This window comes from Talpa occidentalis, unplaced genomic scaffold (assembly GCF_014898055.3).
Source record: "Talpa occidentalis isolate TD23 unplaced genomic scaffold, MPIMG_talOcc4v2.1 talOcc4.10, whole genome shotgun sequence".
NCBI classification, from domain to species: Eukaryota; Metazoa; Chordata; class Mammalia; order Eulipotyphla; family Talpidae; genus Talpa; species Talpa occidentalis.
In genome coordinates, this window is record NW_023600993.1 from 14,262,053 (window position 1) to 14,284,190 (window position 22,138).

General features: G+C 42.0%; 1 protein-coding gene across 5 annotated transcripts in view; it reads right to left on the minus strand.

The window, feature by feature from the left end:
* Positions 1-22,138, minus strand: part of SATB1 (SATB homeobox 1) — a 98,098-nt gene that overhangs the window by 67,087 nt on the left and 8,873 nt on the right. For 2 of the 5 annotated variants that reach the window (XM_054691230.1, XM_054691185.1), the window contains exons 1-5: positions 10,119-10,847; positions 7,178-7,412; positions 3,259-3,435; positions 2,371-2,497; positions 1,481-1,604 (exon numbers count right to left, since the gene is read on the minus strand). In XM_054691230.1, coding sequence (XP_054547205.1) covers positions 1,481-1,604; positions 2,371-2,497; positions 3,259-3,435; positions 7,178-7,388 — 639 coding nt within the window. In that variant the 5' untranslated portion in view covers positions 7,389-7,412; positions 10,119-10,847. Of the gene's footprint in view, positions 1-1,480; positions 1,605-2,370; positions 2,498-3,258; positions 3,436-7,177; positions 7,413-10,107; positions 10,848-22,138 lie in introns of those variants that run through there. The other 3 variants (XM_054691210.1, XM_054691198.1, XM_037524826.2) reach the window with 3 other exon arrangements.

A 22,138-nucleotide genomic window follows, 5' to 3' on the forward strand; every position in this document is an offset into this window, starting at 1 on the left:
AGAGTCCCTGAGGTAAGCGTCACCTGCTTCATTATATCATCCTATTGATTTAACTGTGTTTAATTAATTTAAATTACTTTTATTCGATGGTTATAAATTCACATCCTCTCTACTCCGAAGGTAAGAGTGGGAGGAAAGAGAGAGATAAGCTAAAATGACAAAAAGACTTTGCTCTGAATTTCAAGAAATGGACACTTAATAGAGAAATTATTTTACCTATGGCTACAGTTTCCCTTAAAAGAACATAGAAAGCCACCATTAATTATAAACTTAATTCATTTGCTTCATTCTCTAATTACTCACAAATATCAAAGTAAAGCTGAGGGACTATAATGCTGCAAACCTGAAATGCATGGAGTTTCCATGAAACAGTCCACAAATGCCCACAAGCTGCCTTGCAAAGGTGCCCAGTATTCTCACCAGCATCACAACAGAAATACATCTTTGGAGTATCTCAATTGCAGAAATGTTTACAGCAGAGTCCGAGGGTTCACGTTCAAAGGACTGACAGACTACCATTCATAATGACCTTTTAAACTTCAATTAAATGCAAAACTTAAATTCAGTGAAAAATCTGGTGATACCAGCACTTCAACGATGCTAAATCACAGAATGACCTTACACTGGTTATGGGCCCCGAGGATGCACTGTAGCACATTTATGCAGTGACCACACGAGTTTACGACGCCCACTCGGTTTTACTTGAAACCAGCTGAGCATTATTAAAATGATGCTTGGTTTTTTAAATCTGGTAACAGGGGCACAGTCTGTATCTCAAGCTTTAGCTGCCCTTTACCAAAACTCATTCTAAAAATCATATACAATAATAATTTTTGTCTCATTTCATAAATCCCTGATGGTAGGGCATATACATCTTAGAGAGATAAAAAAAAATCCACTTAAAAAAAAGGTAACCAATGCCACAAAACTGGTAACAAAATCCTAATGAAAAATAACTATTCCATCCTTAGAGGTAAGAGATGTCTGTTATCCTCATCACTATTCTCGCTAAATGCTTTCTTGTCCTTTTTTTTTTTTTTTTTTTGGTAAGGAACAAAACATCCCAAATTCTACTCTTATTTTATTCAGGTAGCATTGGCGACATTGTGGCCATGGCCACGGCCACTCGCTAAAGGTTCCAGGAACTTAAGCCACCTTCACTCTTTCTAAAATAAGGGCACTCAGGAGAATGGAGCATCACTGCCTAAAACATTCAGAAGAGGAATCTAAAACAAGCCAGCACGGAGTTCTGCTGAGCTGTTTTTCTTTCGCTCTTTTCCCCCAGGGAGAAAAAGTGTAAAGGCTCTGCTCAGAATGAATCAGGCATATTTTTTTAAAAGTCACCAGTGGTCAAGTCACTTTGCATTTTTGGCAGGTTCTTGCTTCAGATACCAGTTGCATGGGCCTATGGAGCCCCATCAAACCTCACATCAGGGCTGCCCAAGTTGTCTTATTATTTATTACATGCTATGCTAAGTACCTGTGAAAGGGGGCACTCCTTGGCCAACGAACTCTGATTCATATCTTTCAGTAAGTCCTTCAGAGCATTCCTTACTGTGGTGTGCGACCATTGTTCGGGAGGCAAGTCTTCTAGTTTGGGGCAACTATTTGAGACATAGATTAGAAAGGGGATTATTACAAGATTGCATCCCGCTGCAGAACATTCCTTTAAGACAGACAGATTTCATTTTGCGCATCAAACAGATGCATCTGGAGATTGCTCTCGGTCTCCTGATTGTTCCGATTAGTTAATTACTTTATACAACACATCTGCTGTATCGATGCATGAATTATACATCAGCTGCCTGTGGTGGCTATTTTTTCACGTTACTTCTACCTTCCTGCTCTGATGCGCTTGGGAAGACAATTTAAGGTGTACTGCTTTCTCACCAGCCGTCGGGAAAAGCATGGACATATTAACCGCCTTCCTTTCATGCCTCTGCTCATACGAATTAAGATGGGAAAAAATATATAAATAAATGAGATCGCGGCAATAGTGAACAAGGCATTCTTTCACAAAATGTACACAGATGGCACTGTTCACGATAAGCAAAAATATTTTTCTCTTAAGTAAACTTTATGTAAAATGCCTTCTTACAATGCATCATTTAATTGACTCAATGGACAAAGTCTTGTCTTTTGATAACCTGCACAAACCTACAAATTTTGAGGGGGGAGGAGGGGCTTTGAAATCACACATTGAAGTTAGGAAAATAAAACAGAAGGTGTAGGTGGTAACAAAGTCGATCTGGATTAACATTTCTGAAACAGAGTTAAAAAAAAAAAAAATTGAAGGTTGACCAGACATGCTTTATTTCAAAAGGCCAGATAGGGAGGATATTCTGCCCTGGAATTGCTGTCCTGACTCACCTGTGCAACTGAATTTTCAATGTGACCACATGATACACGTCTTGAAGCATATCTGCTACCGTAGCATCGGGGGCATCTGTCACGTAAGATAGTGGAACTGGATTCCACTTTCCGACCTGGATTAGCCCTATTCCAGATAAAGAGAGTGTGTCACTAAATATTTCACCCTTCAGATAACAGATCTAGTAGAAAGTCTTCTTTCATTGCCCCCACCACAAGCAATATTGTTATTTCTGTCTGAATGATTCTCTTCCCTCTAAAAGGCAGGTCAATGAAAATATTCACAGCTTAGCTTTCCAAATTGTGAAATTATGTAAATGACCGTAGGGTTGTTTATTATTTTGGAAATAAAAGCCCATCAATAAAACCTATGCAGAGGCCACATTTTCCTAACTTATAGGAAGTTCTAATAAGACATAGCTGAACCAGTTCTAAATAGCTTTACGATTTAGATAAGATTCCCTACTGCAATGGGAATCAGCATTGAAAAATACTTTACAGCCCATAAAACCATCAGAAACAGAATAAAAGAAACAGAACTAGATATTCAGTCATAAATGCAAATTGACTCTCAACAGTCCATCTGCTCAAATACGCTCCTCACTTCCTTGTGGGTCCTCAGTGGAGCAGATTATTAAGGTCAATAAGCATACTAATGATTCAGCTGAAGTAATTTAAAAAAAAAATCTACCTCGACATTCCACATGAGCAAAATGTGTGTTAACTAAACCAAACTGAATTAAGCCAATTTTTTAAAGCCACAGTCTATAAGGAACCAATGTATTACACAGGCTACAGTTCTTTGGATTAAAAATACTCAGTGCTTTCTCTGCAAGGTAAACAAAGGATGCCAAGCAATTTTTCCAACCCCACGTATGCACTATTTACCTTTGGCCTGGGCAGCAGAGCTATGCGAATAACCCAGAGACAGCAATGCCATTTCTATCAGCTGGTTGAAAAGCATATCCTTTCTCACCAACACAAATTCTGCATGCTCCTCCTTGCAATCATATTCAATGGCGTTTTCATAATGTTCCACCACACAGAAAACTGGTAGCATGGTTCCTATCAAAAAGACAGAAAGAGAGACGCAAACCAACAATCTTCAGGAATACATAGTCAGGGTGGGGGGTGGGGGGAGAGGGAGAAAAAAACTAAGGGATGAAAATAAATCTTCACAACCATGAGGGAGGGGAGACTGTTTCCAAGGCAGACAGGCCACAGAGAGACAGGCACGCACACACAAATATATACATTCTTTATTATTTTTAAGTTGGAAGACAAATATTCAGAACGTGAACTTGGCCCTAAGTAACACAGGCTCTGCTTTCCTTTTAACAGCGCATTTTCCAAAATTAATTCATGCAGAATTACCTTTCGGATCAAATAATAAAGCTGACGACAGAGAAATAAGTGTCCCATCTGATCTGCTGTGGGTGCAGTATGCAAACGTTAACTACTATACTTGTCTTCAGACAAACCCACCTTCGTGCTTTCCCTACATGCTCCTGTTAATATTAAACTTTTCCATTCACATCCAAACAAATTATCTTTGACCCTAATATCATTAGCATTTTCTTCCATTTTGAAAGACATTTACGTTTACAGTTCCATAAAAGAAACACAAAACTTAACCAAACTGAGGCTCAAAATATATGATTTCAATATGTGCATAACACAGATAAATAGGATTTATTTTTATGGCCATTCATTTAATCTACCTGAGAAAAAAGATATCACAATAACTATATGTCTCTAAAATGAACAATCTCAGTTCTCATGAATGAGATAAAAATGAGAAAGAGAAAGGGAAACTGGCCTCATCAGGACATATGAGGATAAAGGAATCTGCCTAGATTTGATGTGTTCTCCCTTTATTTACTTTAATCCAATGGTATAACTCAGTAGCCAGATGATTAATAAGCCCAGGCCACACCACTGTTAGAAAAGAGGCTTCTAGAAACTAAAATCACGGAATGCTATGGTTCTCAAGGTGCATATGCAGCCAGCGCACTGTCAGACTTCCAGTGATAAACGGAAAAGGGTTAAAAGCAGATGCATCTGAACTGTACTGTGGCAAACTGCCAGGAAGGTATCATCTTTAGCATAAATGATGACAAGGGTTACTTTAACAGGGCACCCAGGATCCCCAATTAGTCCTCTAACATTAATGCCTCTGTAAGCTCTGCCCTCTGAACTCGCTCAATCCTACCAACTTCTGAAGATGACTAGTGCACACCAACCAGAGCTAAAAAATCAGGATTTCCCACTGACACCAGAGATGCCCTTTAAAAATGTTCCATTTGCTGGTTTGTGCTGAACAAAAGCCGGCAATAAAACAGCTACATTTTTCTACATGTGCATCTTCACCAAAGCTTCAGTGAACTGTTCACGAGAGATTCCAGCTCTGACAAATAAACCCCTTTAGGTTTACTTAGAAAAGCCCACAAACTCATTCGGAGGTACCCAACAGGCTAGGCATGAAAAACAAGTCACAGAGCTTGCCAATATTCTTGTCATTCATTCAGCTGTTTTATACCAGAGAGAGAATCCATCAGGGATCAGAGGAAGACTTGGGGAGACCACAATAAAAATAGCAATATGCAAACTGATGATTTCTTCCTTGGCTTGAAGGGACTTTGGCAAAATCTCCTAAACAAATAAACAAAACCATCCAACCCCTTTTATTTAAGAAGTGCTTTCTCAGCTCAGCCACAATTTTTATCTGACACCTGTCAAACAGAAACCATGCACATGAAAAATAATATTTACAAAAAAAACACTACCACCACCAAAAGGCTTTGGCAATTTTGCTGTTTGAAGTAAGCAGAGAACCTTCTACAATTACACTGCATTTTAAAAATAAGTCACTAAGAATGCAATGCTTAAAAAAAAAAAGCATTTGAGCAGGAAGTGAAATTACTGTACTTTGGTTTCTCCTCCCCCTGTCCTGATGTCTTCAAAGAGTTGGGTTAGTGCAGCAAAAATACATGCAGTGATTTTTCTTCTTACAGGATTCTACAGACCGCGTTCAACTATAAGCTGCTCCTCAGACCTGCTCCTGCAGGTTTCTCAATCTACTGAAATATATTGGATTTATTTTGGACTTTATTGATCAAATTTAGAGGTATCCTGTAGATAATAAAGGAGGCTATTGATAAAGTGACAACAGTATCACTTAATTACAAATCTACTTGCTAAATCTTCTAGCAAACTGTCACAGTTGTCCTGCTGCAAGGAGTAATACTGAACAGCAGCCTTCTCTCAACTGTCTGATTATTTGTGCTGGTGTTTGGTGAGACTTCCAACTACAGCAACTTCATAACCTTCCAGCATTAAAAGGGGAGTGCACTGGTCACTGCTGAATGCTAAAAATACCACATGATTTAAACCTGGAGGCAGTCTTAGAAGCTTTTGCTGAAGGTTTATGAGCCTGTGTAAACAGCACGTCTGCCATAAGGAGCAGTGAAGTCTGTAGAATCCTTGTCTAAAACTGTCCTGGCATTAAAGTTTGCTGTGCAAATATCACATAATACCAGAGACAGCTGAAATCTCCTATTTAGGAATTTATGGAACTTATATGTTTGCAGGCGTCAGAAAGTCTTTTTTATAGAGCCCCAGTGCTTCACAGTACAATATTAATGCACTCTGTTTGAAAAGCCGTAATAAATTATATTTTTAATGCTCTTACCCTGGCTTTCTTAAGATGCATACATTCTTGGCAAACAATCAATAAATAGGGTAATCATGAGTAGAGGCCAAAGAATTTGCTGAAGTGCTGTTTTTCCATTTTTAATAGATAAAGATCTAACAATACGGACTGCTGTGTCTGTTCATTTCAGGATCAATATATTCTTTGTTTTCGCCAAACCAAGGAAAAAATAAATGATTGTATGATAAATGTTATGCATCAAACACAATGAAATTCCTCTGCCTTCTAACTTTATCTACTTAATATTCTTGGTTGCTAAAAGATGGCATTTTTATCCTTTGCTTAACAAATATAAGGAAAATCTGAATCCTACACACAGTTCTTCAGAGACAAAATAAAGACTATTATGAGGCACACACATTTTACTCAGTGCAGGCACTGCTTTACACAAACAACAGCGTGGAACACCAAGTTGTTCGACTCCATCAATTTAATAAGAAAGTGCTAGAAAGGAGTCACCCAGTTACACAGTCTGCTTAAACGTGCCTAAATCTGCTCTTCATTTATCAAAGTTATCCAATTTTAGCAAATATCAAGTATTAGACTCATCAAGTTTTTTCACTGCTTAAACAATGAATTTGCTCTTAAGGAAAAAAGCCACCAAAAAAAGGCTATCAACAAAACTTTTCCATCATATCACATAAGCTCTCCATTATTTCTAACACTGCCTGACAACTAGTAATCCTAGGAAAAGAGCTAGCATGGTCTTCAAATAACCTAAGTGTCTTATTCTTAATCAGGGTTAGTTGAAGCAACAGCCACCTACACATCCTCTCTATCACAATAACACCTTATCAAGGCAAGCTTTGCGTAACCACGACCATTATACTCTACCCAGCCCTTATCATCCAAAATGTCCAGTGATTCCAGTCTCCAATGGAGTAAGATGCTCCACTCAAGCACAAAGTCTACACTTTCAAAACGTGGCTGACACCGCAGCCAGGAATGCAAGTAATTCAGATCAGAAAGAGAATCGAGGAAAAGAACACACAAAAACCAGTTCTGCCTCTCCACCCCCACACACAGTGGTGTTGGATAGACACAAGGGTTAGAAGGCTTCCAGGATCTAGCCTGAAAGTACTGTTATTTATTTACCTTTCCTAAGGTTGGTTTTCATCAGATGGCCCGAGTGTTTTAAAGGCACTCCCTGCATTTTTGCACCTGTACTCCCAAGCCTTCCTCTTCCTAGCGGGCTCCCGTTCTGCTCCAGGCGGGCAATCTTGGCTGGTGGACCCTTCGGATCGCTCACATTGTTAGACATTTCTGAATGTTCTTTCCCCTGAGTTGCCTCGTTCAAATGATCCATACTCAGTTACCCTCTAAAGATCACCTGCCAGAATTAAAAAAGAAAAGACATGTTATAATTGGTGGGTCTCAATCTCTTTCTGCCTCTCTATGTGAATGCATGTATGTAGATAGACACACATGTTCTACCCCTAGATATTGGTAAGGTAAGTATTTGTAAGGTATTTGTAAGCTCGCTTACCTAGATACATAGTATAACGCAGATGTTACCATGTTTCTGAACAACAGCGTTACATTTCCATTCAAATTAAACTAATAATTTATAGAAACAGCACTAACCCACATAAATTGAAAATGTAGTTATTCACCTACCAACAAAACTAAGGTGGGAAAGGCTTACTTTTAGGACAAGAATGACCAGAAACATAACTAAAAAGGAAATAAGATGAATTTATATAGCTCAAATTTTTAAAAATTAGAAACTCACTGCAGTACACAATAGCAACACTTTAATCAAGGATGAAACAATTTTCACAGGCCAAAAGACTAGCTGAACCTGATATATGTGTTTACATTTTTCATAGTTTAATTTTCATGAGGGGAAAATACACAGATATCACTTCAAAAGAAGGGAGCCAACACCTGCTTTTTAAAGTCCCTGTTGGCTTTACAGGTTAATTTATAGAAAAAGTTTCTGCTATCAAAGTTTCATGAGTTATCTGACCTGTTAAACAACTAGTCAAGTCCTAGTTCAACATGTGATTGGATCATTTTACCCCTAAGCAAATAGACAGTAGTAGGCAGTTTCTTCAAATGCCCCACGAACTGAAGCTTTATAACTCATTATGTTTCAGAATTAACATTTGAGCATCCATTGGTAGTAGAATGCTGTTCTAACAATTATAACAGAAAAAAGCATGAAAATACTTTGTGGCACACATATTAGATCCAAGTGTCAAGCCTGTTATTTAAAAAAAAAACCTTCATGATTATGATAAAACATAATCACCAGGACTCACAAATAATCCCAATATGCCATGAAGTCAATGTCTTCATTAACTTCCAAAAATTAAGAGATATTCATTTTCAGTCATATTATACTGGACATATTATATGGACATCAGTTTCCCCATGGTTTATAACATAGAAACCAGTACAGCATCAAAGTTACTTCTAAATTACAGATTTAAGAAGAATTGATAAGAGCAGGTAGCAGAATTCTTTTAGGAACTTTCACGCTACTTTTAAGTATTGAGTTTTCAACACTAAGGGTAAAGGGACATTTAGGAACACCAGACAGGACAAGATTAACTGTCAGTTTCTGCCAGCTGTCTAACAGTTCAACTTATACCTTTAAGCAAATTATTATGCCAAAGAAGCTATTTAGATCAGGATTTGCTGGAAGCAGCTTCTATTTGCTGGGCCATTCTATAAACCTTTTCTCCCTGTTTAACCAAAGATGACTTTGTCCCATATAATCCGAAAAGATATGAATGGGGCGGGGGAGCAGTGGTATTCTGTGGGCTTAAAAGCAAACTTAATACCAACTGGAGAAGTACAAACTTGGAGAAATAATGGCTACTCATCCTTGTACTGCAGGGTGGCACGCTGAGAACTAAAGGTTGACGGTGGATTCCAGGGTCCCATCTGTTTTTGGTTATGAGGTTCATTAACAATAAATGTGCCTCTTTTAACCACTTTTTATCAAGATTACTCTTTTCCATTATAATAAGCCGCAGTCTAAAGCCAAAATTAAAGGGTGATGATTATTAACTTATTCAAAGCACTGTGTATGATGTTTCCTATGGATTATAACACAGGGCAGCCTTTTCTGAAATTGGTTGCCTCATCCTAGAGCAGAAGATGAATTTGAAAACATGATTTGAAAAGAAAATACTTAAGCCCTGGGGCAATTTAAAGGGTGGGGGGGGGAGGTAGGGGGAGTAGACAACAGCATCAAAGTTAATACTACAAAACAAATTAAGTAGTCATGAGGCTTAACAGCATTCTAAACTGTACAGCAAATAAAACTGGTAGATTGTAATTTAGTTCATGTATTGACAATCAAAACATCATACAGGTCATGCAAAATGGTCCCTCGAAATACCCACCTATAAGCGACTATTAAACACTCAGTCATCTTGTAAAAGGCTTTACATTATAAAGCAAAATTACATGCACATAAAACACCCAATTTACTCATTTACTCTGTGCCCAAGGCTAAAGTTCACCAAACCTCAGTTTGGAATTGCAAAGAGCAACCTCCACCGGGCCTTCCGGACTGACAGCACGGGAACTAACTACGGTCTCAACAGATGCCAGGCTGAAGAGTTTCTTTTGAGTTACACATTTTAAAACCCATTTTCGTGCAACGTCTGGTTGGCACACAGAAAGCACGCTACTTTCTCCAAATCCCATCCCCTCCCCACCCCATAAACTAAGTCCCTATATGATAATTACTGAATAAAACAGTGAACTCAGACGCAGCAATTATTTCCTTTAAAAAGAAAAAGAAAAAAAGCACGAAATTCCGGTTTCAAGAACCTATTCTTTTGCACCGTGGGACCGTTTTCAACGAGTTCCTTGCTGCTTGGCCTCCCTCGCCCCCACCCCAGAACCCCATAATCACATTTTAAAGAGATTGTGCCCTTATCCATTCCATATGGCCGGAACGATCCAGGCCAAGCTTTCACTGTGACCTTTTAAAGAGACAAAGAAGCAAAGTACTATCTAGAAACAGAAACACTGCAGTTTTACTGAGTGAAATTAGCAAAACCGACCTGAAACTCACCACTTCAAAACTTGACAGCATATAAATAACAAAAACAAAGGAGATTTCCTTTGCAGCCCGGGTTCTTGAAGAGAAGTTCAAGACTGATGTTTTCTATGTCCTTTTTTTTTTTTAATTAAAAAAAAAAAAAAAAAAAAAAGCAGCAGACCTGAAGGCGACTTCCCCTGAAATTGTATTATTTTCTCTTCCCCTACCCCCGCTCCCCTAAGCGGGGGAAGGGCAGAAACGAACGTCTAGAACAGTAGCCATGGGAGAGGGGGGTGCAAAAAAAAAAAAAAAAAATCACCATGCGAAAAACAACATATAGGGTTTGGAAAATGTCTAACCTCGGCGAACGGGGCTTTTCGATGGGGGAGGAGGGGAGAGTAGGAAGGAGGGAGGAGGGAGAAGATAAAATTGATCTGACAAGTGATTCGTGGGGGGTGGGGGGTGGCGATCGTAAAAACAAAGCAGAACCCCGTTAGGAGCTGTACACTGTGGTGGTGCTGGGGAGGCGAGGTGGTGACTGACGCTTCTCTTAAAAAGAGGGGGAAAAAATAAAAAAAAAAAAAAGAAGAAGAAAACAGAGAATCACTGCGGACCAGGTCTCCAGAAAGGGGGGAGAGAGGGGGTTGGGGGGGTGCAGGTCCCCTCGCTGCGCCCCCTCCCTGCTGCTCGCGGGGCTCCCGGGCGAGGAAAGTCTACTTCTGGCTGTCACTTGCGATATTGTTCCCCAACAGCCCCGCGGCGCTCGGGGGGGCGGCCGGCTCGCCGCCTCCGAGGCCCCCGCCCCTCCCCAACGACTGCGCCTCACACCGACAAACCTTAAACTTTCTTCCCACCGCCTCGCGCCCCCCGCGAGGGCAGCGACCGGGGCCCGGCGAGCGCGGGGGGCGGCAGGTCGCGAGGGGAGCCGCGGGCGGGCACTGAGGTGCCACTTTGGCCTCGGCCCTCGCCGGCGACAGCCCCGCGGACCCGCTCCCGGCCCATGGGCGCGCGGCGGGGAGCGTGTGGGGCGCCGCGGGCGCGGGGGGGGGCGCGAAAGCGGGGTGGGGGGAGGGGAGGGAATCAGCAGGCACCCCCAGCCGCCTCACCGCCTCCGCGGGGACCAGCTCCCCGCCCCGCCCCCGCCCCCCGAAAAGTCGCCCCGCTCTCGCGGCGCCCGCGTCCGAGGTAAACAAGGAGCGCCACAATGGCCCTCGGACTTGGGGGCGGGAGGGGGGGGGCCCAGAAACCCCGACAAAACTGAGGAGGAGTTTCCCGAAATCGCGGCGGGGAGCGGGGAGCGGCCCCCGGGCGGCCCGCGCGGGCGGGCGGGCGGGCGGGCGGGCGGGCGGCCGAGGCGGCGGCTGAGGCGGCGAGGCCGGCGGCGCGGGGCGAGGCGCGCGCGTGTGAGGAGAGTGAGTGCGTGTGAGCGCGTGTGAGAGTGTGAGCGGGTGTGAGCGCGTGTGGGGGGTGTGTGTGTGCGTGCGTGTGAGCGCGAGTCCCCGGACGGGGCCGCTCCCCGCCTCGCCCCCCGGCTGGCGCGCCCGCCTCGCCCTCGCCGCCGCCGCCGCCGCCCGTTAAATTCGGAGTCGCCTCATCCCGGCCGCCGCCGCCGCCGCCGCCGCCGCCGCCGCCGCCGGGCCCGCCCGGCCCCGCGCGTCCGCCCGCGCCGCAGCCCTCCGCGCCGAGCTCCGCCGCCGCCGTGGCCGCCGCGTCTTCCTCCTCCTCATTTTAATACAGAATCGCCCGCGCCCGGCCCCAGCCCGAGCGCGCCGCCTCCTCCCGGCCGCCGAGCCCTTCCCCAGCGGGGCCGGCTCCGCCGCCGCGTCCGGGAGCGGGAGCGAGCGAGCAAGTGGTGGCGGCGGCGGCGGGGAGGGGGCGGGCGGGGGAGGCGGGGGCGCGGGCGGGCGGGCGGGCGGCGGGCGCGGGCGGGGGAGGGGGCCGGGTGCACGGAGCGGGCGGAACGGGGACGGGGATTAAAACCCGGGCTGGAGGGCCGGGACCGGGGCGGGGGCGGCGGGCGAAGCCGCCGCGAGACAAGTAACTAGTGAATGGGGGGGGGGGGGAGCGCGCGATTTCCGGCCCCGGGCGCGCAGGAATTTGTAATGAGCTTGATTGGAGTGAGGCGGCCCGACATTTATTCACACAATACCCAGAATAACAGGGCGCCGCGCGAGGGCCAGCGCCGGCCGCCGCCGGGGGGCGCGCGGGGGCGCGCGGGGGGCGCGCGGGGTTCCCTGGCAGCGGCCGCCGGCGCGGGGAGGGAGCGCGCGGCGCGCGGGCGGCAGGGGCAGGTGTGCGCCGGGCGCGGGCGGGCGGGAGGAGGGGCGCGGGCAGGAAAGTGACGGGGCGGAGGGGCGCGAGCCGAGCGGGAAAACCGAGCCCCCCCTCTTCTGCCCCCGCCCCCCCCGCACGCCACAAAAGCCACAGAAAGGAAGACGCCGGGAGCGTCGCGCGCGGGCACCTCAGGGACCCGCGCGGCAGGGGGGCGCCCCCGGCTGCGGGGACGGGCGCCCAGGGCGGGGGTGGGGACCCCGGGGAGGGGCCCGTCGGAAGAGGGGGGGCTGTCTCCCCGAAGAAGCGCGGGGTTGTGCGGGAACGTCCGCGGAGGAAGAAAGGCCGGGACCCTGGAAGGGCTCTCGCGGACAGCTCTCCTCAGGGGGGGGGGCTCCCCAACTCTTGAGAGGCGACGCTCGGGAAGAGCCGAGTCCGGGCTTGCTGGACCCGTCCGAGGCCGGCTGCAAACTCCCTCACTCCCGAGCCCGCGGGACGCGCTGCAGGAAGACGAGCGTGTCCCAGAGTGGCCGAGTTTACCCAAAATTGGGGTCACTCGCTGAAAGAGACCGGTGATTACAAAAGACGGGGTGCCAGGGGTGCCACCTCTCTGAAATGCCATGCACCCCGCCGGGCTGAAGACGAGAAAGTTGGGGTTGGGGCAGTACATGCACTCAGGCTGCAAGCTAGGGTGAGTTCCCCGGTGAGGGAGATGGTCGTGAGCACATCCATAGGATCCTCTCTCGCTTAGATAATCTATTAAATATAGTTTCTCTGCAAATGCAGAACACTACACTCTCGCCCCAAACCCAGGCAGCGTTTATAGCTCAGGTTGTTAGGACTAAACATCTTACTACCCTGAAGGCAGTTAATCATGCAACAAAAACAAAAATGTTGTAAGAATTATTTTTCAGAACACACTCGTAGGGGAAAGAGAAAAAAAATCAGTCAGATAAACATTTTGTTACACATAAAAAAGCAACAAGTTAACACAAGTAGAGAGATAAGAGGGAAATATGCAAATTAAGCCCTTTAAAGCTACCAATACCCTCTTAGAGACACTGTTTACATTAGAAATCTAAGAAAAGCAGAAGGTAAAGCAGAAGATAAAGTACAGAAAATAATGGCCTCCTGGGGGGAACAAGTTTAGGAGAAACACAATGAAAATACATCACTCTAATGGCACCCAAGTTTCACCCAGAAACCCGAAAGGTTAGTCAAAATCGAGGAAGGCAATCGTGAATCTTGGCACATGTAAAAACTGAGCCTTGAGCAAAAGAAGCAACATGATAATAAAACACAAAACACAGCATCAAATACCAGAAAATAAATATAAGGCAATCTGTACTGAAAAGTCCAAATGATACCACATTTTTAAAAGTTGAAGTGAGGCGAAATAAGGAAGGAAGATATTTTGAAGTATAAGAAGCCTAATCAATAAGGAAATGCACCAACACAGCAAAAGTCAAAGTTGGATGTTTGCATGGAAGTACTCAAACTGATGATGAAAAGACATTTTTAAAAAAAATATTTTGCTCCTTTAAGGAACAGAGAAAACCATCTAATTACCTCTATTGTGACAATGGTCTTTGCAATAGGATCGGTTAAATTAGGAATTTCCAAGATGGGGATTCTATAGTTGCTTTAAGCTGGTGATGCCTCATGTTTTGTCCGTCTGGTTTTCAGTAGGGACAGTGCATTCTAGTATGACATTGCACACGTTCACAAACAAGAGCAAAATCTAAAAGTAAAGAAAGATGATTTGTGGACTAAAAAATATTCCTGCAACTTCACTTGAAGTTCAATGCTTTTTATAAAAATGAAGTTAGCAAGTAATTGGGCAAAGTAAAATTTGGGGAAAGTGCAAAGAACACTAAGAAAAATGGTTTTTGAAAGTATCAGTATTAGGAATAAAATACACTGGAATAAAATATGGTAACTATTACTCCATCATCTGTACATACAAGTAAGACAAAAAGCTTCCTGATTGCCTTAGTCTTCTAAGGACCTGGTCAATGTTATGTAACACAGGAATTAAGTGTAGTAATCTTTACATCTGAATAACACCTTTTATCCAGGAATTCATAAACACAAAACTTAGAAGTGTCTAATAATGAGGGACATGGCCTCAGAAAATGGTAAACAGAATCAATGAGGATAAAGCTATCTAAAACTGACTTTATTATAAAGAATAATGATAGAGTACAATTATGGATCTATTCATCACATATCCATACTCATTTTCCCTCAAGCACATTCTTTATTTCAGAACTACGTGATCGTACCAGATGACATAAGTACAACTGCACACCGCATTTTATACCTTCCAAGTAACAGAGTGCATTGCTGAACTTAATTGCTATACATTATCTACTCTTTAGAATAGTCAGGATAGCCACTGAAAAATGACCTGGGTAAACTCAGATTTTAAAAAAAGAAGAAAAAAAGGTAATCAGGAAAATACCAGCTTTCTAAGGCATATGTGAGGAAAAACTATCACAGTGGAGGAGAAAAAAAGCATCAAGTTATTCTACACAATTTATTGCAATTTTGGCAACAAAGACGGGAGCAAGTATTGAAAAAAAAGTTAAACTTTATAAAGCTAGCTATCAAAAAAGAAAGCTTCAAGAATATGAAATATTGCAAGTCAAATACATGCACTGTATATATAACATGTGCATGCACAGTTAAAGCCGAGGACATTAATATTTTATCACATGAAAAGGCACTGACACTGGCTCCACAGAGGTGGCAAAGATAAAATACTGTAACAGATATACCAGATTTCTTAAAAAACTACTTAATAATAAAAGGACAATTGCATGTTTCACATGGCCTCATATTTAGATAAATAGGCAGGCAGATATCCAAAAGCATTAAAATACATTCAGAGATCTGAATAGCACATACATTTGTAATAAACAGAAAAAGCATTTAGATTCTGAACGCTTTTAAGATATGGCAACTCAGCCAGTCACTGTTAGCAAAGCAATGCTCACCATCACAGCACTTTCTAAGGACATGTGGGTTTTTTTTTTTTTCTTCATCTTTTTAAATTCAAATACAGTTGGCTATCCACACTCTTAAAGTAGCACAATTTATGTAGCATATTGCTCTTTTTGTCCTGTCGACTCTTTGTTTTTGGCTTTAGCTGCAGGTGGTGTTTTCCATATATGAATTTCTGGGAATATGGTCTGTGTTGGCCATATAAGGATGTCTATTTGAGCCATATGTTTTGTTGTCATGTGTCTCATTTTGTCTGTCTGGGATGTCAGGACTGATTTCCACATCGTTTCTTGAATGGACCAACTACACATTTGTAAGAACAGAGAGAAAAGGAGCTGGGGCTGGAGCACACACGACTTTGTCAAAACATATATTTGAGAGGAAATGCAATATCCTGTAAACATTTGCGCCCTTCTTCTCACATCTTATCTGTGACTGACATCACAACTGCATGCAGTTTAGGAGAGCATCTACTTAAGCAAGTGCAGAAGTCTGCAGTTTGTGTGTGTGTGTGTGTGTGCACTCTGCTCAACTGCACAGACCCCACATCTTGGCACACACATTAGCTGCCCTACTCTGAGAACCTTGGGTCCTACAGCCAGCCTGACCCAGTCTTGAACTTGGGGAAGGGAAGCTGCCTCATGTTATTCTTATTTAGTGAATAAACAGAACTCGGATTAAACTTTCTGACTAATCTTACAAACAGGTATGGCCCCATTTTATACTCTCATAGCCTTTTGCATTTCTCCTTTGTCGTTCACATCACTGTCTTCATCAACGAACAATCTGGATAATCACTGGCTTAACAAATGCCTCCCAGTCTAGATCATAAACCCTATGAGAGCAGTGACTGTGTGTCTTGCTCATGGCCCTATTACCAGAAATTCAGACAGCATCCTGACCCGACGATGCTTGCTATGAATGAATAAAGGGGAGCAAAAAGCTCACAGTATCACTTGCAACCAACTTCCACTACTAATCACAATGACAATTCATTTTAGAGATGGTAGAAGTGGGAAGGAGGGGGTAGTGGCGAATGTGACTATATCATTTACATTTGAATTAAAACTTACAATGTAGTTCCTCAGTTACAATTCAAGTATTCAATTGCCCCCGGTGGCTAGTGGCTATCCTATCTGAGAGTGTAGATTATAGAGCACTCCTACCACTGCAGAAAGTTATGTGAGACAGCACTTATCTAAAGAACTCCAATAAAAGACAACTAAGTAAATCCAGGACGTGGCCAAGAGGAGTCTTAGAGGTGCTGAATGGCTTTCAGACATTCTAATGCTGTCCAAATTGAAATCATTTTCCATTTTAGAATTAGCCCAGAGATCTGTAAATTTGCAATGGAATGCGACGTGTGTGCCACTGAAAATAGATTGAAGACAACTTTCTAGACATGTCTGTATTTGAAAGGGTCCTGTAGTACATTTGGAGTAGTATGTATTTACCTGCATGCTGTTCCCATGCGTATTTAAATAGCTCGAGGTGGTTAGAAGTCATAATCACCCCCCACCCTCAATCCCACCCCCATGTTAATAAGCAGAGTTGCCATTAGCACTGGCTCCTTTGGATACCTAATGTAGATACCTACTCAAACTTGGAGGACATCCATACACTTCATGGTGTGCTAAAGAAATTCAGAGCAAAAGTCTTAAAAATGTTTCAGGGGAGATAAAGGAGAAATGACAATGAATTCTAAATATGGCCTTATGGTCTTCTGGTTGTTTTTTTTTTCCCACTCATAAGTGGGATTTCAGTTATAGCCAGACGGATAGTGATCAAAGTTGCTTACTAATTATGTTGGGATGGATGTAAATACCCACTGGGAATTTGCAAAATGGTTTTAATACAGAAAGGTCATTATTAAAGTTGAACAAAGAAAGGCCAGTGCTTAAGGCTAGTACTGGAGAGCTGGCTAGGGGAGTAAGTAGCAGCCCTAACAGGCTATCTGGGCCATTAACAAACAAATATTACCATTTTTTAGCATGTATTTATTGGGCAAAAATTTTTAAAAGTTCCCCTTTTATCAGGATGTGAGTAGGGGTCATTACCTGACAAGGTAGAGCGGTAGTAACAGGTATCTCAGTCTAGACCTAGATCCAAAGCATCTTCAGTTGAGTCATCCAGCACAGATACCACCACCGAAGTACTTACAGTTGACAGGTTGCCTTATTTTCTCTGCCACACCCTTCCTGCACCTTCTCACTTGGGGGACCTGCCTTCTCTACCCCTTTTAATATTACATTTCATTATGCCTCTTCTGTCCAAAGCCTTCTCCAGCTGTTATTTCCTTTCTGATATTCCATTGTACTACCTGTCCCTCGGCGAGGCCAGCCATAAGTACCTATCTGTTTGTTCCCCACCCCCTAGCTCCTTCACTGCAAGTTGTTAAACATCTTGAGTGTACTTATGTCTGTCTTCCTGGAGCCTCTCATAATATCTGCCATCGCAGGAAGGAATCCAAGAACTGTTTTCATGAGTTGTAAGAAGGAAGCAAAGTCGGGCACCAGGATCAGATGTTAGTTCAATGGCTCCCCAAATTTCTTGACCTCGAGGAGCTCTTTCAAGAATACAAATGTCTAGTCTGCACCGCTGGCAATTAAATCAGAATGGCCAATAGTGGGAGCCAGGCACTCACTTTTTAGAGCTCCAAGGTGATCGCTGTATACAGCCAGGTTCTCCATTCACTGCGTGAGGTGATGGTTTGGACACAGACAATCAGATCTACCTGCTAGGACATCTTCAGGTGACATTTTAAACTTAATCCTGGGGTCACTTGGCAAAGTTAAGTCTAAGTCTATTCTAGGACCTAACAGTGGCCCGATATTGAAGCAACATATATGCCGGCAAGCCATTTGTTTCACATACCTCAAGAGAAAGTGGGGGACAAGCTCTGAGATCAATGATTTGGTAAATCATGGTATGCTGTTTGAGGAACCATGATAAATTAGCATTTGGGCATTTGCTTGAGATTTACTAGGGTGCCAGAAATCCTGTGCAAGTATATGATTTATCATCACAGACATAAGCAACTAACCACAAAATTACACATGGAAGTACAGTTCTAAAACCAGTCTGTTATTACTGGAGCCAGAGCTATCCCGGTTTCCTCTAATTCTTTTTTTTTTTTTTTCAACATAGTTGAGCATGATTTTTCTCCCAGAAAAACCTCAACCTTGAGTGGGATTCTCCTTGAAAACTTGCAAACCATTCAAGCTATTTCCAGAGCCCTAACTGCTGTGCAATGCTCTTGGGAAGATTAGGGATTTTCATTTCAACAAAGTCAAATAGCAACGGTTCCCATCAACCTTTAGCCAAGACAGAGCAACTCAGAAATGTGAATGGCATTGTTAATCTTTCCTGGTTTAATTGGAGGGAGAAACAGTTTGAGGTTACAATGGACCTAGATCCTAGTCCAGATGGTTCTGGGGAAGTATCGGCCAATGTCAATATCGGATATTATACCGCTATGTCCATCGATCGCCACAAGCCACTGAACAGGGTCTGTCCACCAGCAAGGAAAGTCACCACCAGGAACAACTGCAACACATCTGGACAATGATTAAATACCACCATAATGTTTGAAATTTGTTGAAGCAAAGAAGTTTAATTCAAAACTGAAGCACATTCTATTTGGAGTGATGGAAAAAGATTTGGAAGCAGATTGTGTGATGGTTGCACAACAGTGTGAATGCTATTAGTACCACTGAATTATATACTAAATATTGTCAAAATGACATGTTTTATGTTAAATATCTTTTAACCCAATTAAAAAATTTTTTGAACCAAAAAAAAAAAAAAAACCCACAAAATAATCCTAAAGCAAAACAGTCTTTCTTTTATTCCTGAGGTTGGTGGCTGATAGATATCATCATGTAAATATGAAAGCAGAAAAACAATGAGCTACATCACACTGAACAACCCCATCCTCACCACCAACCTTCTCTCACTCCGTCCTTACCCGCCAACAGTCATGGTCCACTTTCGGCTAGATAATTAATTCATATGATGAATACCTGACCCAAAGATAATTAACATGGATTGGTAATTAGAGACCAAGATCCCACCCCAAGTAGGTAATTTGATAGCCCTCTCTTGCAAGGAAAACAGTTCTCTTTCCAGGTTTGATTCTATACTATTGTATCTTAGCAGAATAAAAGAAAGCAGCATAGCTAAAAACAAACAAAAGTACCCTGAGTCCAAAAACTCTTTTGGGGATGTTTTTCAAAGGCATAAAATATAACTAACTATATGCATGCAATAGTAGACCCTCCCAATGAAATAGTGCTTCCAGGGTCAAACACTTACATGCGGTACAGCCAGATGTGCAACAACTGTATACATAACGTCAAGGTAATGATTTGTGAATTGTTTCTGTACAAAGACTTTAGATTCATTTTGTTAAATAAAAGAATGCCATCTCTTTTGTTCTAAAAGTCCAAAAGGCTTTCCATTTTATTGTATCATTCATTTATCAGTGACAATAATTAGGTTTAAATTATTGACTTCTGCATGAATAATTTGTAATATCTTTTTCTATATATATTGTCCTATATTCTCTAACATCTATTCTTACTGATTCTATGTTATGGACTTTTACAGTCATGATGGAGTTTTAGTGAACTGGAAATTTGTGTTTAGATTATCTTCTTGAAGTTCAGGCATATAGACATCTCTCTATTTTTCAGATGCATAACTAAGAAATGTGAATATAAAGTGAAGTCAAATTAAAATTATATATTTATTATATATAAAAGCATAAAAAAAGACTAAAACATAGTTTTACAGTATAGCTGTATCTAAAGCATATCCAGTTACCTATTTTCCCAGTGCCTCTTTCTTTATTAATTTGTTTATTGTGGGATGTAATTCACTAGATAACTAACAGGGACTATAAATATACATGCAAATTTCCAGCTGATATGAAGCAAAAAGTTGATAAATAATGCTACAGTATAACTTTAAAAACAGAACTAGTAAGCCTTCAGGCTATTTTTTAATCATTTATTTTTATTTATTCTGTAAAGACTATTTTCATTTGTATTGTTTTATATATATATGTATATATATATAAATACACTTGGGAGAGAAACAAACAGCATATTTATGAAAAATTTTGATGGGGACCAGCTTGTAACTGTTTTGAGACTCTATTGCTTTAAAGATGGACAATATTATATCACTTCTACAAATGAAAAAATACTACACATTCACATTTTATCTAATGAAAACTAAACTTATCCCTCTATGGAGGTAACAAAGCTCTCAAAAATAACTTTTTGGGATCTTTTTGCAAACAAAGAGGTTCTGTCGCTAAGAATTATAACACTGCAAGCACATGCAAAGGCATCTCAGTGGCTGGCATATGCTGCAGTTCAGGATAGAAACCAAATCTTGGGGGACTTTCAGTAGATTTGGGAAATTCAATTGTTTGGCCAAGAGATCAATATGAATAAATGTATATCTGACATAGAGAAAGCACACCAGGATATACATTCACAGATACTATTTGCACACCCTGCAAGAGAGTATTGCACAACTCAAAACTAGTCCACCCCAGATTTCATCAGAAATTCTTTAAAATCCAGAGTTAATGTAGCAGTTCTTTGACCAAGCTACTCCCACAAAGGAAAGGATAAATGACATTGTACAGAAAGCAATTGAAGAAAAGGTAGGGAAATGAGATTTGGGTCAGGTTCCTGATCTACATCATGATGGGAAAGAATCTGATCACTTTCAAGACTACATAAAAAAGACTCTCTGCCCTTAAACTTAAAAAGCAAGTTCACTTTAAAGACAATATACAGTTCTAGGGAAATTTCTCACATTCTACATTAAATGTTTATCTATATATAAGAGACAGGTGTCAAACAAACAAATGAAAAAAAAAAAAAAACCCCACTAAGGCAAAGAGAAACTTTAACTCACCAGATTCCATCTGTTACATCTGAATTCATGCATAATTGATTATCCATGACTGGTAAGTTCTTTTCTCACTAGCCGACCACAGTTTTCTAAACATTATGTATGTATTAAATCACTACTAAAGTAGACTACATTTCAGAAACAGCAAGGGCAGAATAAGAATATTTTAAATGAAAAATTACATGCCGGTTAATAATAATACAGCTGACCTATGTTTAAGGGAGAGAAATTTTAATCATGTGCATATTAAATATTAATAACCTATTCTGTTATTGTTATAATAAGGTTAAGTAGGCTTCTCCATGCTTAAGGAAAGAGGGAGAAGTAGGAATGCATAATGGTGCAAAAGACACAGAGACTATAGAGACAGACATAAGGAAAATGTGTCAACAATAAACAAGAGGAAATGAGAAAGGAGAAGATGAAGGTGGAAACTAATCTCTACGTGTCATTATGACTGCCAGAGGACTGGCAAAGAAGCAGCATCCTTTTATTTCAATTTTAATCATTTCTGAATTTTAATACCCGACTCCTTTTGTAATTCTCCTGGCATTCCCCATATGCCTCCATCCCAGCCAAAACACCAGTGTAAATTAAATGGCAGGCAACCACACCACCGACGTAGCCTCCCCAAAGAACTACCAGGTGACCAAAAGCAGAAAGAGGTATGTCTGCCTTACCTCCCTGAGGACCTCTGTCCAATGAACTGGCTGAGTGTTCTCTACTTTCTTTAATTTTGAAAAGAAGGGCAGGAGTTAGGTGATCTACAGATAGAGAATCATTAAAAAAAATAAAGCAAGCCAGTAGTAATACAATAATCAGTGACCATCAGGGCCTGGAAAAAT